The sequence below is a fragment of the Sarcophilus harrisii genome, chromosome 1 (genome assembly GCF_902635505.1).
Source record: "Sarcophilus harrisii chromosome 1, mSarHar1.11, whole genome shotgun sequence".
Taxonomy (NCBI): domain Eukaryota; kingdom Metazoa; phylum Chordata; class Mammalia; order Dasyuromorphia; family Dasyuridae; genus Sarcophilus; species Sarcophilus harrisii.
This window is the reverse complement of record NC_045426.1, coordinates 171,666,969-171,679,677: the sequence shown is the minus strand read 5'-3', so window position 1 is coordinate 171,679,677 and position 12,709 is coordinate 171,666,969. Positions and strand designations below refer to the sequence as shown.

General features: G+C 33.8%; 1 protein-coding gene across 5 annotated transcripts in view; it reads right to left on the bottom strand.

The window, feature by feature from the left end:
• Positions 1 to 12,709, bottom strand: part of RASGRF2 (Ras protein specific guanine nucleotide releasing factor 2) — a 310,740-nt gene that overhangs the window by 209,079 nt on the left and 88,952 nt on the right. For 4 of the 5 annotated variants that reach the window (XM_012541399.2, XM_003759876.2, XM_031967027.1 and 1 more), the window contains exon 2: positions 12,358 to 12,464. In XM_012541399.2, the coding sequence (XP_012396853.2) occupies positions 12,358 to 12,464 (107 nt within the window). Of the gene's footprint in view, positions 1 to 12,357; positions 12,465 to 12,709 lie in introns of those variants that run through there. The other variant, XM_031967039.1, reaches the window with a different exon arrangement.

The following is a 12,709-nucleotide window of genomic DNA, read 5'->3' as shown; positions in this document are numbered from 1 at the left end:
TTGCATTTAACAGAGAGAGACAAGCTTTATGCTGACTAGAATATAGCACACACACAAAAAGAAGTTTTAATGCTTACAGATATAGTATAATTAATGTTTAATAGATATGATAGATATATGTATATCTGAATATATTTCTTCTTTACATAAAAACATAAATGTAAATTAAGTCAGAGAACAATGACCTTGCCTCCTTAGCTTAATTTCTGATCTAGCTCAAATTCTTTTTCAGACTGTCAGAGAGGATTTTGGAATTGTTTAACCCTAATTTAGATAGTTATCTAAAATCCAGATGCTCTTTGCCCAGACAACAAGGACCAAAAGAAAATACTTTACCTCTTACTGATTCTTGTTAGGTAGAAGTGGTAACTATAGCCAAAGAGCTCTAAGCTTGTCCTTGTGAGGGAGAGCTTTTAATTATTATATTATACTCCAGAAACTGGAGCTTAGAAAAAGGGTGGTGACCCTAAAAAAAATGGGTACAGAAGCTTAACAGGGAACATAGTATGCTGCTACCATGCCATAATCTAAGAAAAGCTGATATATGTCTAACAGGTACTTATAGACATTGTATCCAGTGATGAACAAGTCTAATAAAAGCAGCATTATGGTATCATCAGAAGACATCAGTGGACTTGAATCAATGGAAACATAACCTGCTCCCTTACAAATATATCTTGACTACACATTTCCTATATCAATATGCTCTTCATGAATGGTCTCTATGCATAACTATTCTTCCCACTGAAATATGTATGGGAACAATATGCCTAAAGTTTATGGACAGAGTGTTCTATTGTGATTTTGTTATTTTATTTCATTAAATGCCTTTATTTTTAACTAACTGTATCTTCTGACTGATGAGAATAAAAGTTAATACATTGGCAGAAGTTCAAGAACTATGGTACTGAGTAGATGTGTCCCTTGAACTTAAAGAGAGTTATTCTGGAGATGGGAGGGGGAGCGATGAGTGAGGATAACCCAAATGATATTCTAATAAAAAAGGTTATATATTTTCCCATAAACTACTAAGAACACAGGAGAATCTGTTAACTGCCTAAGAGAAATACAAAATAACTTTATTTCCTTGCTAAACTATAATTTTATAATGCATGCAAAATACAAAGAATTACCTTGTTTTTAATAAGAAATGACTAATTAAAATTTTTCTCATAATTAGTTATACATATTTGCTTCTCTTTGATTTTGATTACTACTTTGACTACTTCTTCCATATATAGTCATTATTTTATTTCCAAAACAATTACTACTTCTTCCATATATAGTATCATTTATTTTCTTTCCAAAACAAAGTAAATCACCAATTCACTTTGGTGGGTATTCCCTTTGAGTTAAATTCCCACAATCTGGGCTTTGGATAGTAGAGGGAAAAAAAATAAGATGGTCTTCTAATGGCTATTTATTACATAATTTTGTGACCTCTTGAATCTTGCCTTCTTAACTTTCCCTATTTAATGTGGTCAAATTAACAGTCATTTATGAGCATTTTCCCCACAGAGGTTCAGCAATTGCAACTTTATCATTTAACTGAAAGTAAGTCTCTACTTCTTCAGGTTTGCCTGGGGTTTGAACTAAAAGACCTATAAAGTCTCTTTACAAATATAAATATGATAAGAATGAGCAAACTGAAGATAATACACACAGAGCTAAACTTTAAGAACTATATACTGATTCTTGAATAGCAATTTTAGTTTAATCACTTTCAATTTCTAAATTAGTACCAAAATGTTTAAACAGATACATCACAAGTTCTATCTGTATAGGAGTATTTACAATGGAGAATATTTTTTAAACTTTGGTTCTGTGTGATAATACCTTATGTTGCCATAGCAAGAAAGGCTAAATGAGAAAACAATGGTGATAAATGGGGGAAAGAGATTAATAGAACTACCTAACCAACATGGCACTTGGGTGCCTAGTAGAAATAAAACATGGAAATCCAGAAAGCTCTTATTTAAATCAATACTTTACATTTAATAAGAGTAGCTATTGTTTTACAAGGACAGATTTTTTCAGTCTTGCTTTTCTTTTTTAATGTGGAATTTTAGTGTAAGACTAATTAGGCAAGTCAGAGCAGAGAATTATTCTTCTGATGACTATATTTACTAGATTTGTATTCTCCCAACTTAAACATTCTATTTAACAAGCAAATTTTAAAATCAAAGGATTTTTGCTAAGTCTGTTCATCATTTCAGCATAAGTGCAAAATATGGATGTCATATATATTATCTCTATTTTATAGGAAAGAATAATGAAATTGAAGACCAACCCAGAATCCATGTGCCAAAAAAAAAATACAAATGATAATCTGTGGTCTATGCAAATCTTAATCATCTCAAACCAACAAAAACCATTAATGCACCAGATATAAGAAATTGAATCTATACAACTGTTTGAGATTCCAAAGGAGGCATTGAATCCAAGGATGGGTCTATGTTCTTTTTTTCATAGAAGGGTGAAATTATATTAGCTTAGCAAAAAAAGTTATTTTTTCTTCAAAGTTCACTGTCTCAGTTTCTCATTCTACTTAATTTTATGAGAAGTCTATTAATTGAACTATGAAACTAGTAAAGATAGAAACTTGAGACACTACCAAAACTGAAAAGAATAGGCATTTAATAGGGGATTTGAAAAATAAAAGGTACACAAATTTAAATTTATGCTTGAATTTCACTGAGAACAAGGTACTAGATCAGTATGTCTATAATATCCTGAATCTTCAGGAACAATAAAACAGCAGTAATAACTCATATTTATGCAGAGTTTTAAGAAAGTTTTCTGGTCCTGGTAAACAGAGATGTTATGTCCTAACTATGTTTAGTGGTATCATTTATAGGAGTAATTACTTACACCTCTTCCTCCCATACTATCATTATTGCTTTCTTCATTCCCTGGCTCCCAAGCTCTCTTATCAGTTTCTTATAGCATCCAACAGTAAGTGAATCAATAATCTCATTAAATGACAAATTACTGTGAAGGACCATGCTGGGTGCTTATTGGCTTATTTCTCTATCCCTGTTCCCACTAATCACCCATATGAGTTCTCTGCTTATTGAGTTTTCCACTCACAAATCCACAAAAATTCTAGAACATCTTTTCTTGGTAGAATAGTGATATTGTTCTAAAAGATTTACAAAAGGAAAAAAAATCAGAAAACCATCAAGTTTTCCCATGGAAAGGAATTTTATTTTTCCTTCTTTAATGGCTAATAGATAGAACTTCATTACCTAAAACTCAGATTCTAAGTTTAAGAGAGTGCTGTAAGTAACTTTTTCTCTTCAAACAATATAATATAAAAAAAAAACCAATCAAAATGCCATACCATGAAATTGTAAAGAAAGCCAATAATGGCAAATTCAATTTAAAACATCCCGTTTATCCTTTCAGGACAATGAAATTTTAGCAAGTGTTTCCAGAAGCAAATATATATTTTACAACATTGTGCTGTAGAGCTGATGAAAATGATTTTAATATAAATAGTTGTTGATTTTTTCCCTCCCTCTTGAAATTTCTCTTTTTGCAATTGAACATAAATTTACATTGATAGAAGTCTCTTAAATTTCTTCAAAGAGTCTGAAGAAATGACATATGTAATCTCCAAAGAATTAACTGAAAGAATGAGCCAAAAGAGTTTATAAAATATTAATTTGTTGCATAGTTATAATTTATTCTATGAGAGAAATTTATAACAAAGAGAAACAATTGGATGACCCAGGGTTGTAATATAATATAGCTTTCTACATTGGAATTAATAAACTGAATTTTGCAAATATGTAGCCCCCCCATTATAAATCTCCAGTATACTAGAAACTGTCCTATATTCCCAATTTTTAATATAAGTTTTAACAAAGTTATATGGTACGATTAATTGTGGGAAAGAGCTAGAAAGTATTTTATTTGTGTAAAAGACACTGAGGACATATTTTTCTAGGAAAGGGATAAATTGAGTTAAAGAAACAAAGTAGGGGACAGATTGATTATTATATTTGTATTCCTTAAATTATAAAAGACCTTTAAAAAAGATCTTTCAGGGTATTGAGTAATCTCCAAATTACTAATGAAAAGGCATGAACAAGAATCACACAGGATTATTGCACAGATGAACTGTGATCTATAGAAAAGAAAGAAGCAATTGCACTGATTAGACCATTGATTCATTAGAGTATTGAAGAATTAGGGTTGGTAAATAAAACTTTAAATAACACTTGTCTTTCTTGGGATTAGTGACAAGTATTATGGAGAGAAAGCAAAATTATTAAATGAATACTTTTAGCCAAATCAGAAGACCCAGCTTAATTATGTTTTACCCAGGATAATATTAAAGCATTAAGTCATAAGGACCATGTTTCCAAAGCACAGACAGTGTACCTACAATTAATCTAAATACTCAGTGGTAAGAAAAGTAGATGGGATTCTTAAGGAATTCAGAAATTAAAACAAACAGGGGAAGCAATTATGGAATAAAAATGTGAATAAATACATAATGGAATGTGACATGGTGGATAGAGTGTTGGGCCTGGAGCCAGAAGACCTGTATTCAAAACTGACCTCAGACACTCACTAGCTGTGCTACCCTGGGCAAGTCACTTAACCCTGTTTGTCTCTTAGTTTATCCATCTATAAAATGAGCCAGAGAAAGAAATAACTAAATGCTCATTATCTCTGCCAAGAAAATCCTGAATGAGGTCACAAGAAGTTCAACAAGATTGAACAACAATAAAATATAGGATGATATAATAAAAACAATAATGGATTTGAGGCTGAAAGACTCAATTTGAAATCCCGGATTTAATTAATATCTATATGACTCCAGGCAAATTATTTCAAGTCTGGGTTTGTTTCCTCATTTACTGAGATAAAAAAAATCATAGATTTAGATCTGGAAGTGAATTTAAACATCATATGGTTCAATATCCTCATTTTTCAAATGAAAAAATTCAAACTTAAATGGATTAACTTTCCCAAGATTAGAATCATTAGCATTCCTTCTAAATCTAAATATAATTTATAATAATAATAACCATAATAATATCTTACATCACTTAAAATATATATCAATTAACAAAGAGTTTTCAGATAGTTTACCTTATTTGAGCCTACAATCCTATGATGTTGTCAATGTTAATATTAGCAACTCCATTTCATACATGACAAAACTGAGATCCAGAAAACTGAAGTGACTTTTCTGAGACCACTAGTAGGAGAATATGGACTTGAATCTAGTAGCCCTCACTCCCAGTGAAGAATTTACAGGAAACATGAAGCATAAGAGTTAGGAAAATTAAATGAGATTTATAGAAAGTGAATCTTTGGAGGTTACATTTTGTGAGCCAAGTTTTAAAGGAAGCAATACACATAGATATATAGAAATGCTGGAGCAGGATAATTCAGATGATAACATGATTCAAGCATGGATACAGGGACAGAAACTGCCCAGAAGTCGTTGGGGATGGCAAGTAAGCTGTTTTCCTTCTGGAATATCTAAAGCACTATTTTAGTGAAAGGAACAGTTTTGAAGTATAGATAATGCCAAAAAATTATTTTATATCATTTTAAAACATCATTAAATGAGGGCAATATCTTGGGTTACCACTTGCTATAGGACAAAAAATTCAGACCACATCTAATATTAAAAAATTTACAACATCAGAACTCCCTAAAAGATAGCGTCAAATCCAAGAGAGACCTTTCAAAAGAAACATACTCCAACTTATTTTCATATAATGGAATCTGTTGTCTGCAAGACAAAAAATAAGAACTCTGAATTTTTTTATCACAGCACATGGGTACTTTAAAGAAGGAAGCATAGATATTTAAAATAAGTAATATTTCCATTTTTAGTTATACAGCATGAATCAATATATTGGGTAAAGTCACTACAAGAAGCTATATTTTCTCCTTACTTTTGCAATTATACTATGACATATAAGGTATTATCTATGTAAACATAACTTGCTAATTTGTGAGTGATTTCTCCATATAAACTCCACAAACAGAAGATGGAGTGGAGATTATATACTCTGTGTACATTCAATACTGTACTTTTAGCCATATAGACTTTTAGCTTTATCTTTCTCTATCTAAAGCAAGAAGAATGAAACTATAATGGTTTGTTTTGAAACATTTTTACCAGTTGGCGTAATTATGCCCAGGGACACATACCATAAAAGAATGAAAAGATTTCACACTCTCCTGAAAAAGAGGTTGAGCTCCTTCCTCATCTTTTAAGGAGCCTGTATCCATTCCAGATCAGTTCTCTATAGTTATAGAGTCTACAAAAGGGCACTGATTCTGAAAAGCAAATAACATTTCTTCAAATGTTTCCATGTCAGTGTTACATGCTGTCACGGGGCTACATGTAGCAAATGTCATTATTTATGTTTTAGATTTCCATTAGGAAACAGCTAAAGTACTCTCTCCTACACTAAACCTTTGCAGATGCTAACCAAATGTTAACTAGGGAGCAGACAACCCCCTCATCTCTCCCTTCTGCTTTCCAACATTCTTCCTTACTTTGACCTGGGAGGTGGGACATGCCCCTCTGGTCCAGCCTGGCCCACTCATTATGTACCTGACTTTTCACTCTTTCAAAAATCAAGCCCACCTTCTTCCTTGAGCTGCTGTGAGCCAACTGGAAAATCCAACATGAATGTAAAATGAATGTGGGCAGACTCTAAGAAATGCCAGAAAGCAATATGGATCCTTAGTATCATCATGGTTTTTCTAGCCTTTCTGGATTTCCTGTGAAAGAAGGGAAATTATGCCCATCATTCTCGCTGTCCCCTTTGAAGGAATATGAGTGAAGGGCTAGGAGATCCATAAGATCCTACCTCCTCCTAGACAGGAGAACATCTGAGCCATCAGTGTTTGGTATCTTTACCCTTTCCCTCATGTTAAAATGTAATTTTATCTTCTTTAAGAAAACTAAATCTAAGTTGTATTTAATTACTTTATATATATTTGTATTTATTCAATTTATCTTTATGCTGAATCTATTAGTATATGTACTTTCTTCTCTATCAGAATGTAAGTTCCTTTTGAGCATGAATTATTTTATTCTTTTCACTAAAATCACCACTGCCTAGTACAATAGCGGGCACTTGATAAATACTTGTTGATTGACTGATAGGCTAAAGTGAGCAACATATACCTTATAAATCAGAGGATTTGGATTATTCTTGTTACTCTGTTAATGAAAATGCAAAAGCCTGATTTTTGACCAATCCTTCAATCCCAGACCTTCCTTGGGGAGCAGAAGTGAGAGCTAGTGTGGAGTAAAGTCAGTACTTCCCAAACTTTTGGAGATGATGAGCCACATTGATCTTCCCCCCAAGCTTCATAATCAACTCAGAGATTGAGAGTATGAAAGGGACTATTAAACTAGAGACAGATAGGGCCAACTTTCTCTCATCCTTCCTGTATTTCACTCTAAAATTTCATATTATCAAAGGCAATCAAAGACTGGGGCAGCCTCAGAGGCCACTTACTCCACAACATACATACCACAATAGCAATGTCCTCTACTTCAGTTGTGACAAGTGCTTGAAAATGTCCAGTAAAATGAAACCCTCTACTTGCTATAGCCCATTCTACCTTTGAACAGTCCATGCAATTTATATCTGTGGTTCCCAGCTCAGTCTTTGGGAATTAAAAAAAAATAAGACATTTTTCTTATACATAGCAATTTTCCAAATGTTTCAAGACTACTATCAGTTCTCCCTTCCTAACCTTCCTCTCCTCTGTGCTAAACATCCTTATTTCATTCTATAACCTCAAAGTCTATCAGTTTCCTGTGGACATTTTCCAGTGTCCAATGCCCTTCCTTGAACATGCATTCAGAACCTAACACAATACTCTAGATTTCCTAAAACTGTAGGAAAATACATCAGGACTACTCTCTCCTTAATCTGAGACACCATGCCTCTCTGAATGCAGCTCAAGTTCTCAGTAGATAGAGGAGGGAGGGGTTGTAGAAAGGCAAACAGCCAGGCTCCACTAAACTAGAAGTCTACTAAGTTCCTCAGATCTTTTTTTCACATGACCATTATCCAGCTACCGATACTCTTCCATATATTTGATCTCTTTTTAGCCCAAATGTGACTTGATACTTATTTCTGTTAAATATAATTTACCAGAATCAATCTATTAGTCTATAGAGATTCTGTCATGTACCACAGTATTCTCACCCAGTTTCATGCCACTTTCTAAGATGATAAGCAAGCTTTTGATAGAAACAGTAAAAACAAACCTCCCTCAAAAAATGTACCCAGGACACTGACCCATCAGAAACCTCTCTTCAGACTGAAATTGAAACTTTAAAACACTATTCTTTGAGTCTGGGCATTCAATCAATTCTGACCTCATCAATGTACATCTATGCATAAAGATTGTCTAAGATATTTAATCAAACACTTCACCTAAATCCAAGTGTATTTTATTGCACGCACACACACACTACACACACACACACACACACACACACGTACATATACACATTATATCTGTGTGTATATGTGTGTGTGTGTAAAATTTGCCTGATAGACATTTTAGGAAGTGAGGTTAGTCTTTATTAACCTAATTAGAGCCTTATTAAGTTATGCTATCTCTTAGTAATCACATATTGAAGAATATAATTCATCAGAGTAATATAGTAACCAAAAAAGAGATCCTGAGCTATATTAAAGGAAAACATAGCTTCCAGGGTTGTAGATCCACTGTAATCTGTCCTGGTCAGGCCAAATCATGAGGACTGTGTTCAATTTTGAGCCCCACATTTTAGAAAAGATATTTATAATCTGGAGATTCTCCAATGGAAAGGAACCACAATTGCAAAGGGCCTTGAGCCCACACCATAATATAATTGGTTGAAGGAATTTGAACTGTTTAGCCTGAAAAAGAGAAAGCTCACGGGGGATATCATAGTTCTCTTCAAATACTTGAAAGTCTGTCACAGGGAATCAATCAATCAACAAGTATTTATTAATGCTTATTGGGCACCAGGAACTGTGCTAAACATTATGAATATAAAGAAATAAACCAAAAAAAAAAGTATCTGTCTTTATGAGCTTATTTATTAAGAAGGAAGAAAATGTGTCTGTAAGTAGCAAGATAAATACAGAGCAGCTGAAAGGTAATCTGAAAGCAGGGGTTCTTAACCTGGGGTCTGTAAAATTGTACTTCTTAATATCTAATTTATTTTATTCAATAGAATTGTTTTCCTCTGTTATCCTAGATATTTCATTTTAGGCCGAAAGGGTCCATGACTCAAAAAAAATCAGAAACTTTTAGTTTCAAGGGAAAGGCACCAGTATATGAGAATGTCCTCCTGCAAAAAGTGGCATCTAAGTCTTAAGGGAAGCCAATGTTTGAGGAAATGGAGCTAAGTATGGGGGGGTATTCCAAGAATAAAGAGCTGGTACTACAAAAGCAGAAAGACAGAAGATTGAATATCTTGCACACTGTAGAATGTGTGGAGGGGAATAATTAATTTATGAGAGATTAGGAAGGTGGAAAGGGTCCAGGTTGCTGATCCTGGAAGTAAAAGGAAGCCCTTACAGTTTTTGGAGGGTACAGTGTTTGAATCTAACATTGTCAGACCTATACTTAAGAAAAATCACTTTGGTAGCTGGTTGGAGAATTGAATGGAATGGAGAGAGAATTGATGGAGGGGAGACTAATCAGAAGACCACTGAAATATTCTAGGTAAGATGTAATGAAGATCTAAAGTAGAGTTATATCTGTGTGAGGAGATAGAAGATATCTATGAAAAATGTGGAAATGAAAACAAGAAAACAAAATTTGTAGACTAACTGGATGGATATACAGGAGGCGATTCAGTGGACAGAGTGTGAAGTCTGAAATTAAAAGAACCTGAGTTCAAATCCAAACTCAAACACTTATAGCTGTGTGACCCTGGGCAAGTCAATTAACTCTGTCTCAGTTTCCTCATCTGCAAAAGCCACAAAAGGAAATGCAAACCACTTCAGTGTCTTTGCCAAGAAAACTCCAAATGGGGTCACAAAGAGTCAGACATGACTGAAACGACTGAGCAACAACAAAAAGCAAGAATAACAACAAGGCTATAAACCTAAGTGACTGTGAGGATGTGATACCCTTGATAGTAATAAGGAAGTTCAGAAAATGGTTGGGTTTGGGGAGAAAGATAATAAACTCTGATTTGTTTGTTTACTTGTTTTTCCAGGAGGAAATTATTTATTAGCTATAACATAAGATGTTCTGTTTACTGAGAGTTAGCAATGCAGCCATTAATTTTGATGAGATCTCAAAAACATTTTGCCTAATCCCAACATTTTATATCACCTCACTTATGTGAACAATGGAGTTATAACTCTCAGTAACTTATGAAATTAAAGACTACAAGTGACAAGTAACAAAGTCCTGGTGATCTCAGACTTCTTTAGGCACTTAATAAATGCTTGTTAATTGACTCACTATGTTTTAAAGTTAAATTAGCTCAGTTTGCAGTTAGTTTTCCATATCTTCTTTATAAAGGTCTCACTTTGGCTCATCTATTTGCAAATTCATAAACTGAGGTATATGGTGGCTCAATGGATAGATTGCTGAGACTGGAGCTGAGAAGACCTGAGTTCAAATCCCATCTCAGGATTTCTTCCTACCCATGTGATCCTGGGCAAGTCTCTTAACCTCTGGTTGCCTGAAAAAAGGGTTCACTGGATCCACTGGAAAAGCAAATAGGAAACCACTCTAATATGTCAGCCAAAAAAAACACTAATGGACAGTTGGTTCATAGTGCCACAAACAGTTGGACATGATTCATTGATTGAACAACAATAACAACAAATTTGCAAACTTGCAGAACTATAACATCTTACTGAATTGCTTGTGTCACTTGAGGTTTGCCCTGGTTTGGAGTACGTTCTAAGAAATGCTTCATCTCATAGTGTCAGAGATTTGAATTGCTGCTGGTACTCTGACTGTGTTCATTGGAGCTTCTGACAAGAACTTTCAAGATTAGCATTTGTGTCACTATGGAAGCCACCAGTAATTGCACAACCAAGACGGAACCCAAGAGTTGAACTCCTGCTGTAATGGTAGTCATTGGGGGCTATCACAGCTGGCTGCTTAGGAGTAAGAAGAAAATATAACTGCAGATAATAGTGCTGCAGCTGGAGGGTAAGCTGCTGGTGTTAGCCAAGATATAGTTCTCCTTAGAGATTTTTAGATGATTAAGGGTGGAAGGGTACCCAGTAAGGGTATTGGCTCCTGCTTCAGGATAGAATCTCAACTCGTAGGAACAAATGTCCAAAGAAGTGCTAATGAGTTCTGTTTTGGATACATTGTGGTTAAGATATTAGTAATAAATAACTAATAAACAGCTGGTTTATGAGACTATAGCTTAGAAGAGAGATCGAGGCTTAATTACAGATCTGGAAATCATGAGCATAGAAATAATTGAACCCATGGGAACTGATAAGATCATTCAGAGGTCAGAACTAATGAACAATAGGTGGAAACTGCAAAGATTTAAAGTTAGGTTCCTTGTCAAGAAAAACTTTCCAATTCAGTTCCTCAAAAATGAAAGGGGCTGCCTTGGAGACAATGCCTCCCCTTCAGTAGGGTCTTTTTGGATGATAGAGGGGATTATTTTTGGATATAGGCTGAATTATATAGAAACTAAGGTCCTTTCCAACACTGAAATTCTGTGATTTTATGAAAAAAGAAGCACTCCCTGCCAACTTTTATTTTTCCTACTTTCTCCTTTAGAAAGAAGATGAACTTTCATTCTATATGTACGTAATTATTACATGTCAATGACAAAAACATAATCACAGTGTATTCTCTTTGTATTACTTATAGGTAAGTCTGGCAACAGTTTAAATATTAATTTTAAGTCTGGAATCAGATAGGAATTTCATGTAGCAACAAGCATGAAATAACGAAAGGCTGAACTAGACTATTGGCAAGGGAACTAGAGAAACAAGAATAGATATGAAAGCCATTTTGAAGGATTTGATGAGTGATTACATATAAGAGGACATTTCTATTTACTATTTTACTTGAATAAATGATTTGTGACCTAATTTACTAATTTTCCACTTTTCTAACTTCTCTTGGAAGGAAATACCATTCTCTTGTGTTTTTCTAGAATAGCTCAATGACCATCAATGTTATTGAATATTTTTAGGCAGAACATAATTAAGGAAAGACCAACCAATCATCCAAAGGTGATGGACATTAAATAGCAAACATCTTTTAAAATTGATATTAAGATCATTCTATTAATAATGGTAACATTTAATAAAATTATATCATGATTTTTCAAATTAATTCCAAAAAAAAGAGAGAGAATTATACCTGGCTTGATGAATGGCATCCATCCACTCCTTACCCTCATGTTCCTCTTCACATCGGAGCTCTAGTGGCTTTTGACCTTCATGACCAAAGAGAACAGTGAAGTAATACTGAAAAGAAAAAAAGTTTTCATTTTTAGGGATATTATAATTACTATGCAGAATTTGCTTATGCAAGACTATGTATTTACAAAATTTTAAATAAGCAGGATGCTTTCAGGAAAAATCTGGGAAGACTTACATGATTCAAAGAGAGGTAAGCAGAACCAGAACACTGTATAAAGTAACAATGATATTTTAAACAATCAATAGGGAATAATAATTTCTTAGCTATGCAATGATTCAAGATAATTCTA